We start from the raw sequence: 10,802 nt of genomic DNA on the forward strand, positions 1-10,802 counted from the left end.
GGATAAAAGGGGCACCCTGGGGGCTCAGCCCCCAGCCTCCCTCCCCATTACCACCAGGAGCCCAGCACTGACCCTGCCCCTCCTGCAGGCTCCCCCCAGCTCCTAAATGGGCTCAGGTGGGGAGGGCAGAGCCGACAGCTTCCACCTGGGACACGAGCAGGGCACCAGCACCCTGAGTGCTGCAGACCCCACACCGCACTGGGACAGCCAGGACCCTCTCTGGGGGCAGCCCCACAGCAGCAGCGGCCTCCCTAAACCCTTGGGGCTCCTGCTTGGGTTTCCCCATGGCTGTGCAGTTTTGGGGTAAAGCGCTGGAGAAGGGTGAAAAAGGGAACATGGCAGAGCTGGGGTGGCAGCTCCACGCCTGGCTGCTCCCTGTGGGGTTGAACAAAGCCTCCCCACCCCAGGGATGTGCCTGGGAACCAGCTCTGTCCCCCTCCCCGTGGCTCTGTCACCGTCACCCACCTTCTTGCCCTGTCCTGCACCCCTGTGTCCTCCCAGCACCCGGGTCCCTCTGATACCCCCAGGAGCACCCACAACGCAGGGGACCGTTTGGGTTCCTTCCGTCCTCGGAACATGAAAAGCCCCAGGAATTCTGTTTTCTCCCCAAACGTGTGGTGTGCCACCAGGCACTGACACACGCAGGAGCCCAGAGAAGAGGGCCCAGCATCCAGAGGGACAGCCGGAGCTGCTGGGAAGGGGGTGCTGGCACTGAAATCCTTGGGGTTAGGGGACACAGAACCCAAATGGGGCACGGCCGGGCTGAGCACCGCGTGAAGCTCAGCACCCGGAGGGCTGCAGAAGGCGCTCCCAGCAAGGGCTGTGGCAGACAGGGGCAGGCTGGGGGGGGAGAGAAGACACCCCAGCGCCATGGACAGGATCACTTCTCACAGCATTTATTGCCAAAACGACAAAGCACCTCCCCCAAAACCCTCTGCCCTCCTGGCTGCGCTGCCCCCCCTCTGCCCCACAATCACCTCGCGGAGCCCCAAATCCAGCCAGAGCTGCACAGGGGGACACGGTGGGGACGGGGCACGCGCTGGGGCCGCGTCCCATCAGGCCAGGACGGGGAAGGAGGCGGCGGTGGCCACGCCGCAGTTGTTGTCCTTCATGGCCATGAGGATGTAGCCGTCGTTGCCCCAGTAGGTGGACCAGGAGTTCTTGATGAGCCAGTAGCTCTTGCCGTGCAGCACCCCGTAGCCCACAGCCAGCACCGCGTGGTCCAGCTCTGACGTCTCGTTCCCTGGGAGGGAGAAAAGAAGAAAAACGGAGATGTCTCCGTCCCCATCCCTGCTCTGGGTGCAGCCCCTCGGCCAGCCCCGCACCGACGTTTACGCCCCAGGTGTGCAGATCCCCGTGCCAAGCCCAGACCCCGTGAGCAGGACGGGGACCCCGCTGGGTGCCCCCCACCCCACCGCCCACCCAGCTCACCGCAGTGGGGCTCCTCGTAGACGCCGTTGGCGTAGAAGGCGAAGGACTTGTGCGAGGCGTCGATGTTGACGGCCACGGGGCCGTGCTTGACCAGCGCGGCTTTCAGCGCCGCGGTGCTGCCCGGCTCCACGTTGACATAGCCGGCGAGCGGGGCCACCAGCTCCGACTGGTTGCAGTGGCAGTAGCCGTTCTGGGGGGGACATGGAGGTGGCACCAGGGTCCTGGAGAGGTTTCCAGGGGGATCCAACCCATCCCAGAAGGGTCGGCTTGGGTGGAGCATCCATAACCCAAAGAGGAGCAGCCATCCGGTGCCAGACGGGTGATGGCAGCCTTGGGAGAGCCTCGCTGTGCACCCCAAAGCTTGGTGGGGAGGATGGGGTGCAGGTGGGAGCACACCCACCCCGAGCACCCTCACCTGCCCCAGGTACGGCCCGTAGGACTCGGTGCTGGCGATGCCGCCGTGCTTCATCACCCACTCGTAGGCTCGCCACTCCTCGCCCCCATCACACGCCTGGTTCCCAAAGCCCCAGGAGCAGTCGATGAGGACTTGCTGGGACAGCGGGGTCAGCACGCCGGTCTGCGGGGAGGGGACACGCTGCAGGGACGGGGACAAGCACCCTGCGGCCACCCCGGCCGTCCCCGCTCGCTCTCACCTTGAGGAACAGGGCACCCTCCATTGCGCCCGTGGTGGCGAAGCTCCAGCAGGAGCCGCAGACAGCCTGGTCCTTCACGGGGGTCACCGCGCCTGGGGACAGCAGGAGGGTGACAATTGGGGTGGGTGAAAGGGAAACTGAGGCAGGACTCGAGGACCTGCGCAAAGCCCGGAGTGCAAAGCAGAGCCCAAGTCTTGGGCACGGTCTGGGCTTGCACCCCACCAGGCTGGGTCCCTGCTCACCGTACAGCCTCCAGTCGAGGCTCTCGGGGAGGTGGAGGTCGGCGTAGAGCTGGGTGGGGAAGGGCAGCCCGTGGTTGGGGGCCCCGCTCCGGTGACGGCCCCGCAGCGCCGCCAGCTCCTGGGGCGTGCGGTCGGCCAGGTAGTTCAGCGCCAGCGTGTAGGAGAGCGCGGCGCGGTTCTTCGAGTGCACGAACCTGGGGACAGGACAGGGTGAAGGTGCTGCGGGACGAGGGGAGCACCCCCGAGCCCCCCCGGGTCTCCCCCCGCCGCCCCCTTACCTCATGTTGTGGATGAAGGCGCGCTTGCGGTGCTCATGCTCCTCCTCGCTGCCGTAGCGCTTCCCAAACCTCTCCTGGTAGTGGTGGAAGAGGCGGTGGTGGACGTGCTCCGTGTCCGTCCCCACGAACTCCCGCATGGGGTTGGCCACGATGCGGTGCTCGGGGCCGGCCGCGGGCCACTGCTCGCACTGCACGCCTGCGGGGGGCACGGGGAGGGCTGCAGCCTCCAAGCGGGGACAGGTCCCTCCCCGCAGCGGGGTGCAGCACCCGCACCCCAAACCCTGGGGGCACAGATCGAGGTCTGCACCCTCCGCTTCCAGACCTGGTGCTGGAGCGTCCCCGCACCGCGCCCAGCACGGGATCACCCAGCTCTCGGCATTTTTAGGTTTCTCCCCACCTCCCTTTTTCCCCCCCAGCCAATCATCCCGAATTACGGGGTGCTAGGAAATTAATTATAATAAATCAGAGGACGCAGAGCCGCGGGGCGGCACCGGCTGAGCGGCCGCTCACCGTCGGGGAGCTGGAAGACCTCAGGGGAGAAGCGGTGGCTGAAGGTGGAGTAGTCGATCTCGTACTTGTCGTAGTGGGAGCCCAGCAGGCTGTTGAAGCCGTGCACCTCGTAGTGCAGGGGCACGGGGCCGCGGGCCGAGCCGCCCACCCGCAGCGTGTAGACGTTCTTCTTGCGGCCCCAGTAGGAGACGTTCTGCCAGACGGCGCAGCGCTGCCCGCGGAAGCGCTCCTCCCGAACCCACTGGGCACAGCGGGTGTCAGGGACGCCATGCCACCACCGTGTCCCCGGCGAGCACCCCACTGCAAGCACACCCCAGCCACACCGCGCTGTGCAAGATGAGAACCCTCCTCCTCCTCCTCCGGCACCCGGGGCTGGATCTGGCCACGTGTTTACCCATTCCCAACCACCTCTGCCCTCTCACGGAGGCATTTGCCCACTCCCAACCACCCCATGCCCACCGGTGTCCCTTGTCCCCTCCCCTGCCTCATTTCCAGCTCCTCGGGGGCCATGCCCGGGGCTCACCTTGAAGTTCTCCAGGCTGGGGAAGACGCTCTGCGGGGTGACGAGGTCCCCGTCGGTGCCGTTGATGCGGAAGCACTTGCGGACGTTGACCTCCGTCTCCGTGGTCTCCGGCGTCACCTTGAAGCTGGCGCCGAAGGGCTCGACGGAGCCGAACTGGTAGGTGACCACTTGGCCTGGGGACGGGGACGGCACCGGGTTCCAGCCCAGCCCGGTGTGGAGGGGGCCCCCAGAGGGAGCAGAGGGATGGGGGTGGCCGCCGGCCCCCGCGCACCCACCGCCGTAGTACTGGATGCGGCTCTTCCCCCCGGTGAGGTTGTACCAGGCTTCGAAGGGCTCCCTGATCTCCGCGTAGGGCAGGCTGAGCACTCCTGCGGGCACCCCGGGCACCCCACGGCATCACCACCCCGCTCCCACCCACAGCACCCCACGGCTGCGACGTGCCCAGCCCCAGATGTGGGGCACCCGGAGGTGCTGGGCCCCTCGGCTGGCACCGTCCCAGCAGGGTGCTGGGTCCCCGAGCGGTACCTGTGACGTGGTAGATGTCCCCAAACGTGGGTATCTCCAGCAGAGCTTTGCTCTCTGCTCCTGGAAATTAAAAAACATAAAATAAAAGCAAAAAAGCCTTTTAAGCTGCTGATTGCCCACCTCTCCATGCACAGGGCTGCCTCAAAGCCTGCAGAAAAACCCTAGGAGAGGGGGGACAACCTGGGGGAGCGCACCCTGCCCAGGCAGGGCAGAGACTGGGGGTCCCCAAGGCAGGGCTCCCCGCTCCCCCAGACCTCCCCCTATCACCCTGGGGTGCAGCCAGGGCAGGGGGGGCGCTCACCCAGCAGCAGGGCAGCCCCCAGCACCAGCAGCCACCCCAACCCCTCCATCCTGCACGCCCCAGCCCACGGTGCTGCCCTGCGTCCACGGGTGCCTTAAATACCCCCGGTGGGTGGGCAGGGAGCTGCCGGCAGCCGACGGGCACGGCCCCATCCCTCCCGTTGGCCAGGATTACACCAAAGGGGAGGTGGGGCTTTGTGCTGCCCTCCCCAGCCCCCCCACGAGCACCCAGGGGTGCCCTTCCCACCCGTAGCAGGGTGGGTGCTGATGCCGTGCGCTTGCAGGGCTTGGGGTCAGGGGGAGCAAGGTGGGACCCAGATCCCTGTGGGCACCGGTTCCCTGTGGTGGGGCCATCCCCTGGGGTGAGGGGTGGGGGGTCCCATGGATTAGGGACCCAGGGGTGGGTGCTGGGGGTGCCCCCGTGCCCCCAGCACTGCAGCTTGCAGCAAGGCTCTGCTGCCTGCAGCGAGCAGGGGCAGCGTTTGCAGCAGCACGGGGCAAAGAGGCACAAGGCAAAACCCATCGGCTGCCCCAGGAGGGCACCCAGGAGAGCACCCACACCGTGGCCCCTCGGGGTGCTCCCTGCCCTCCTGGATGCCCCGCTGTCCCCGCTGTCCCCACGGTGGGGTGCGGGACTCTCTGCACCCCTGCGTCCTAGCAGGGCGAGCCCAGGACTGCAATTAGAGGGGGGGTTAATTGGAAAAAAGGAGAGAGCCCAGACGTCAGGAGCGCCGTGGGGAAGGAGGACCCGGGCAGGAGCGCAGCGGTGGCCTTCACCCCCCCCACTTGCAGCGGGGCCAGCTGGACCCCGGCCCAAGGTGACAGCGAGCGCCCGCGGGGCCGCCGAGCCCCAAACAACGCCGATAGGGGCTGGGCGCGGGATGGCCGCACGCACCGCAAGGCACACGGGGGCTGCTGCCCCCCCAAAATGCTTCTGCCCCAGAGAGGCGACAGCAAAGCGGGGAGGACAGCCAGAGCTCGCCCTCCCCGTGCTGGTTGCAGGATGTTCCCGTACCAAACCTGCTCTCCTTGGGGGGGTTTGTAGGGTCCCCCCCGCCCCCAGCAGGGAGCAGCCCCACAGGGTGCTGAGGAGCCCGGCTGGGGACACCACAAGTGCCAACCCCCCCTTCCAGAGCCACAACAGAGCCAGGGCAGTGGGGCAGAGGGTGGCTGCCCCCCCCTCTCCCCGTGCTCCAGGAATGTCCCGTCTCAGCAGAAAGCCCTGGGGGTGTTTGTGCTCCACTCGAGATAGGGCTGGGAGAGCCTCCCCCCTCGTCCCGGGGGGGCTGCTGAAGGCAGCTGGCTGTCCCCAGGGCCGGGACAGGGACCTGAGCCAGGCGGGCAAAATTATTTTAGCCAAAAAATATTGTATTATTATTATATTATAATTATAACCAAAACTATTTTTTCTGGGGTCTTTATTGGCAAGCCCACGGCTGATTTTCCAGCAGCTCTGTCCCACCATGTCCCCAGCTTCCTCCTGTACCACGGGGGTCCCCCCACGTCCCCATCTTCCTCCCGCACCCCGGGTCACAACGAAGGCTCTGCTCCAGGGCTGGGTGCCCGCAGGTTCCCCCCGCAGAGCTGGCAAGTGCCTTAGGCCAGGACGGGGTAGGTGGCCTCGGTGGCCACGCCGCAGTTGTTGTCCTTCATGGCCATGAGGATGTAGCCGTCGTTGCCCCAGTAGGTGGACCAGGAGTTCTTGATGAGCCAGTAGGTCTCTCCCTGCAGCACCCCGTAGCCCACGGCCAGCACGGCGTGGTCCAGCTCCCCCGGCTTGTTCGCTGCAGGGGAGGGCGCGTTGGGACAGGAGCCCCCGGGGGGCTGCAGGGATCCTCACCCCCTCCAGCCCTGCCCAACGTCCGGGGGGGGGTACCGGGGGGCCACCCAACTCACCGCACTTGGGCTCGTAGTAGACGCCGTTGGAGTAGAAGGAGAAGGTCCTGTGCGAGGCGTCGATGCTGACGGCCACGGGGCCGTGCTTGTAGATGGCAGCTTTCACCGCCGTGATGTTGCCCGAGGTGACGTTGACGTAGCCCGTGATCTTGGCCAGCATCTCAGACTGGTTGTAGTGGCACAGGCCGTTCTGCGGCACCCCGGGGGGCGGCGTCAGCGGGGGCACCCAGGTCCCCCCGCCATGCCCCTGGCTGCCCCCTGCTCCCATGCAGGGGCCAATGTGGGATTTGGGATGTGTCAGCGTCCCTGCCCCAGCCCCTGCTGCCCACCACAATGGGGACATTTCCCTGGCATGGAGCAGGGGCGCCTTGCTCTGTCCCCAAGCCCCTCGCTCTGCCCTTGTCCCCCTGTCTCTGGGCAGTCCCGCACCATCCCTGCGCCCCAGGGAGCCGTGGCTGTGTCACCACCCCACGGCAGAGGAGCCTCGTCCCTGTTGTGCAAGAGGAGAAACTGAGGCAGCAGTGACGAAACCGCCTGGCTGAGCCCCAGGGCTTGGCTTCGCACTGCAAAGAACCGCAGGGACTCTCGTGCCCTGGGGAAAGGGCGGTTCGCCCATCCCCAGAGCCCGTTAGCATCCCTGGAGGGTGACCAGAGGGACCCATCCTGAGAGCTGGGGACCCCGGCAGGGGCACGGGGCCACCCTCACCTGCCCCTTGTAGTTGCCGTAGGACTCGGTGCTGGCGATGCCGCCGTGCTTCTTGATCCACTCGTAGGCTCGCCACTCCTCGCCCCCGTCGCACGCGTAGTTCCCGAAGCCCCAGGAGCAGTCGATGAGGACTTGCTGGGACAGCGGGGTCAGCACGCCGGTCTGCGGGGAGGGGACACGCTGCAGGGACGGGGACAAGCACCCTGCGGCCACCCCGGCCGTCCCCGCTCGCTCTCACCTTGAGGAACAGGGCACCCTCCATCGCGCCCGTGGTGGCGAAGCTCCAGCAGGAGCCGCAGACAGCCTGGTCCTTCACGGGGGTCACCGCGCCTGGGGGCAGCAGGAGGGTGACAATTGGGGTGGGTGAAAGGGAAACTGAGGCAGGACTCCCCGCGCTCCCCGGGCACGTCGCAGGCAGGGCTTGGTGCCAGCTCGTGGTGGGGGAAGCACCAAACCTCTGGCTGCACGCCCCGAGGTTAGAGCATCCCCAGGGAGCATCGCTCCCAGCACATGGGGGCATGGGGGAACCAGCACCAGCAGAGCTGCCTCGGGCTGGATGAGTCCCTCTGGAGCTCCCTGGCATGGGGAAGGAGCACGAGCCAGCTCGGCCGGACACTGCACCGACCCCGATGGGAAGAACCAACCCCCTTTACCAGCACCCACCCCCCGGGCAGAGCAGCACCGCGCACCGACCCCATCCGGCACGCACCGTACATGCGCCAGTCGAGGCTCTCGGGCAGGATGAGGCCGGCGTAGCGCTCGGCAGGGAAGGGCAGCCCGTGGTTGGGGGCCCCGCTCCGGCGACGGCCCCGCAGCGCCGCCAGCTCCTGGGGCGTGCGGTCGGCCAGGTGGTTCAGCGCCAGCGTGTAGGAGAGCGCGGCGCGGTTCTTTGAGTGCACGAACCTGGGGACGGGGACGGCACCGCTGAGGCCACCGCAGCACCTGGTTCCCCGGGGGGGGTCGGTAGGTGCCCCCCAACCCGCCCGCACCTCATGTTGTGCACGAAGACGCGCTGCCGGTGCTCCAGCTCCCGCGCGGAGCCGTACCGCCGCCCGAAGCGCCGCCGGTAGTGGTGGAAAACCTCGTGCGCCCGCGGCTGGTGCCGCCCCACCAGGTCCTCCATGGGGTTCGCCAGCACCCGGTGCTCCGCCGTGCTCCCCGGCAGGAGCCCGCATTTCTTCGTCTCTAGGGTGCAATTAGGGGACGCCGTCAGCCCGAGAGCCAGCCGAGGGCGGGCAGGGTGGGGGCCCCGGCCCCGCTCACCATTCACGGGGATGTCGAAGACGGAGGAGGGGAAGCTGTTGTCGAAGTCGGTGTAGGAGATCTCGTACTTGTCGTAGTGGGAGCCCAGCAGGCTGTTGTAGCCCCGCATCTCGTAGTGCACGGGGGCCACCCCGCAGCTGGAGTTGGTCACCCACAGGGTGTAGACGTTCTTCTTCTGCGCCCAGTGGGTGACGTTCTGCCACACGGCGCAGTACCGGCCCTGGTAGTACTCCTCCCGCAGGAACTGGGGGCACGGGGACAGGTTCTTGGGGTGCCGACCCCTCATCTCACCCCGTGTCCATGCCTCCCCACCCGGCCCCTCCGTGGGCACCCATCGCACGTGCAGCACCGTGCACCCGGTGTCTGTGTGGCCAGCGGGGAAAGCGGGTGCCGCGGCCAGCCCCGCCGGAGGCTGGGGACGGGGGGAGCCGAGCCGCCGTGCAGCGACTTGCCCGAGCTGTCCCGAAACACCAGCGCTTGTGTGGGCTGCGACACGTCCCAACACGGCTCCTGGGGTTGGGAAAGGAGCCGGGCGTCTGGCCCCGAGCCGGGTGGGGAAGTGACCCTCCCTGCACCCATGGGTGCAGGGACCTGCCGCAGCCTGCCCCGGCACCCTGCACCACGCAGAGGCGAGCAGGGACGGAGGGGAGCACGGCCCAGCACCCCCAGCCCCAGGGATGCTGCGGGCAGCGGGTCGGATCCAGGCTCTCCTTTGCCCCCCCTCACCTTGAAGCCATCCAGGCTGGGGAAGACGCTCTGGATCCTGACCGCGTCCTCCTTGGAGCCGGGCAGCTGGAAGCATTTCCTGGCGTTCACCTCCTTCTCGGTGGTCTCGGGGGTGATCTTGTACTGCATCCCGTAGGGCTTCACCCCGGCCAGCTGGTACGTTATCACCTGCCCTGCGCCAGCCAGGGTGGAAAATGAGGCACGGGGGTCCCGCGCTCAGCCTCCCTTCGCACAGGGACGGGCGCAGATGGATCCGGCCAGCTGGATTGTGCCCCCCTGCCTACCCCCGTAGTACTGGATCCGGCTCTTGTTCCCCGTCAGGTTGTACCAGGCTTCGAAGGGCTCCTCGATCTCCGCGTAGGGCAGGTTGATGACCCCTGCGGAGCACCCAGCACGGGGCACGGCTCAGCCCCGGCACCCCACATCCCTCCCCGAGCCCCCGGCCGCACCGTGCTCATCAGAGACACCCCTGGCACCCACGGGGGACGCGGCCCCACAGCCGAACCAAGCCGCTGTCCCCAGGGGACCCCACCACCACCACCACATGCACCAGTTGCAGTGCCAGCTGGGCACTGGGATGACCCGGTGCTGAGCATCCGCTCCCCCCATGGTGCTGGGGGGTCCTGGCCGCCCTCAGCCCCGACACGGGGCCGTTACCTCTGACATGGTAGATGGATCCGAAGTGGGGCAGCGGCCGGGAGAGCCCCTGGTCCTGTCCTGCAAGGCACAAGCGGGGCTGGGGCCGGGTTGCGGGGCCGCGGGGCAGCCTGCGGCGGGACGCTCCCGTTCCCTGCGGCTCCTCCCGGGCTCGCAGCTTGTGCAACCCCACGCCAACACGCCCTGGGAGCCAGCCTTCCCCTCCGTCAGCACCTTTCTGACGGGCCCCAGCACCCCAAAATCAGGGGGTTCCCAAAGGTCGGGGCACCCACAGGTGGTGCCCAGGACGCAGGGAGCGGCGATGGAGCCAGCACCCCCGGGACTTGCGCAGTGCCCCAGGCACCCGGCGAGGGGAAGTGGGGGGCACGGCTCCCCCTGTCCCCCCCAGCGCTTCCGGCAACAACCTGCCCGCCTCCCCCCGCTGCTCTCTGCAAAAACAGGGAAATGGCTGGGGTTGGTGCGTGCGTTAAAGCCGTCTGGCTCGGCGTAGCCCTATTTTCATCCTCCCCCCCTTGCCAAGCCTTCAAGGCACTGCACCACCCCGCAGCCCTCCTCTCCCAGGGGCTCCGAGCAAGGGGCCTGGCACACCCTATAAGAAACCCTTCTCCATCCTGCCCTGCGTTCCCATTAACCCAGCGACGGGGAGACGAGACCCGCGGGGGATCCCCCAGCTTCGGGGCGCCCCCAAACCCCCCCGGTGCCTCGGCACCGTCCCGGGGCACGGACTCACCCCGCACGGCGGCGCAGAGCGCGGAGGCCACGAGCCAGCCGAGCACGCCCATCCTCGCCCCCGTCGCCCCCGCTCGCCGGGACCTGCTCCCGGTTTTAAGGCCGAGCCTGGGCCCTCCCCGGGGGAGGGAAGGAGCCGGCATCATGTGGTGCCCGATGGGGCGCATGGGATCGGCTGGATCCATTGGGGGGAGCCCCACAGGCTGGGCTATGGGGTGCTCGGGGTGCGAGGGGAGAGCTGGGAGCTCCTCACCGCGCAGCAGAAGGGGATGTGTGTCCTCCTTGCTCAGCTGCGAGGGGGAAACTGAGGCAGCAGGTGGGGAGAGCAGCCGGGCTGCAAGGGAGAGCCTCATCCAGCAGCAC

General features: G+C 67.9%; 2 protein-coding genes across 6 annotated transcripts; both read right to left on the reverse strand.

Moving 5' to 3' along the window:
- Positions 1 to 910: 910 nt before the first annotated feature.
- Positions 911 to 5,018, reverse strand: LOC310885963 (digestive cysteine proteinase 1-like). Of its 5 annotated transcripts, XM_083809918.1 has the most exons (11): positions 4,464 to 5,018; positions 4,163 to 4,222; positions 3,913 to 4,005; positions 3,638 to 3,810; positions 3,115 to 3,355; positions 2,605 to 2,800; positions 2,327 to 2,520; positions 2,085 to 2,176; positions 1,847 to 2,008; positions 1,432 to 1,621; positions 911 to 1,243 (listed from the first exon to the last, which is right to left on the reverse strand). In XM_083809918.1, exons 1-11 carry the CDS (start codon positions 4,510 to 4,512, stop codon positions 1,056 to 1,058), a joined length of 1,638 nt encoding a protein of 545 aa, XP_083666044.1. In that variant the 5' UTR covers positions 4,513 to 5,018; the 3' UTR covers positions 911 to 1,055. The 5 variants fall into 5 exon arrangements, with proteins under 5 accessions (XP_083666044.1, XP_083666042.1, XP_083666041.1 ...); XM_083809916.1 differs by having other exon boundaries at positions 3,638 to 4,005; XM_083809915.1 differs by having other exon boundaries at positions 964 to 2,008; positions 2,085 to 2,520.
- An 844-nt stretch (positions 5,019 to 5,862) lies between these two features.
- LOC310885966 (digestive cysteine proteinase 1-like) lies at positions 5,863 to 10,676 on the reverse strand. The gene is made up of 11 exons (XM_083809926.1): positions 10,441 to 10,676; positions 9,711 to 9,770; positions 9,338 to 9,430; positions 9,054 to 9,226; positions 8,328 to 8,571; positions 8,054 to 8,249; positions 7,774 to 7,967; positions 7,303 to 7,394; positions 7,065 to 7,226; positions 6,359 to 6,548; positions 5,863 to 6,246 (listed from the first exon to the last, which is right to left on the reverse strand). The coding sequence occupies exons 1-11, from the start codon at positions 10,622 to 10,624 to the stop codon at positions 6,059 to 6,061; spliced, it is 1,776 nt and encodes a 591-aa protein (XP_083666052.1). The 5' UTR covers positions 10,625 to 10,676; the 3' UTR covers positions 5,863 to 6,058.
- Between the last annotated feature and the right edge of the window lie 126 nt (positions 10,677 to 10,802).

The sequence above is a fragment of the Anser anser genome (assembly GCF_964211835.1).
Source record: "Anser anser genome assembly, chromosome: 24".
Classification (NCBI taxonomy): domain Eukaryota; kingdom Metazoa; phylum Chordata; class Aves; order Anseriformes; family Anatidae; genus Anser; species Anser anser.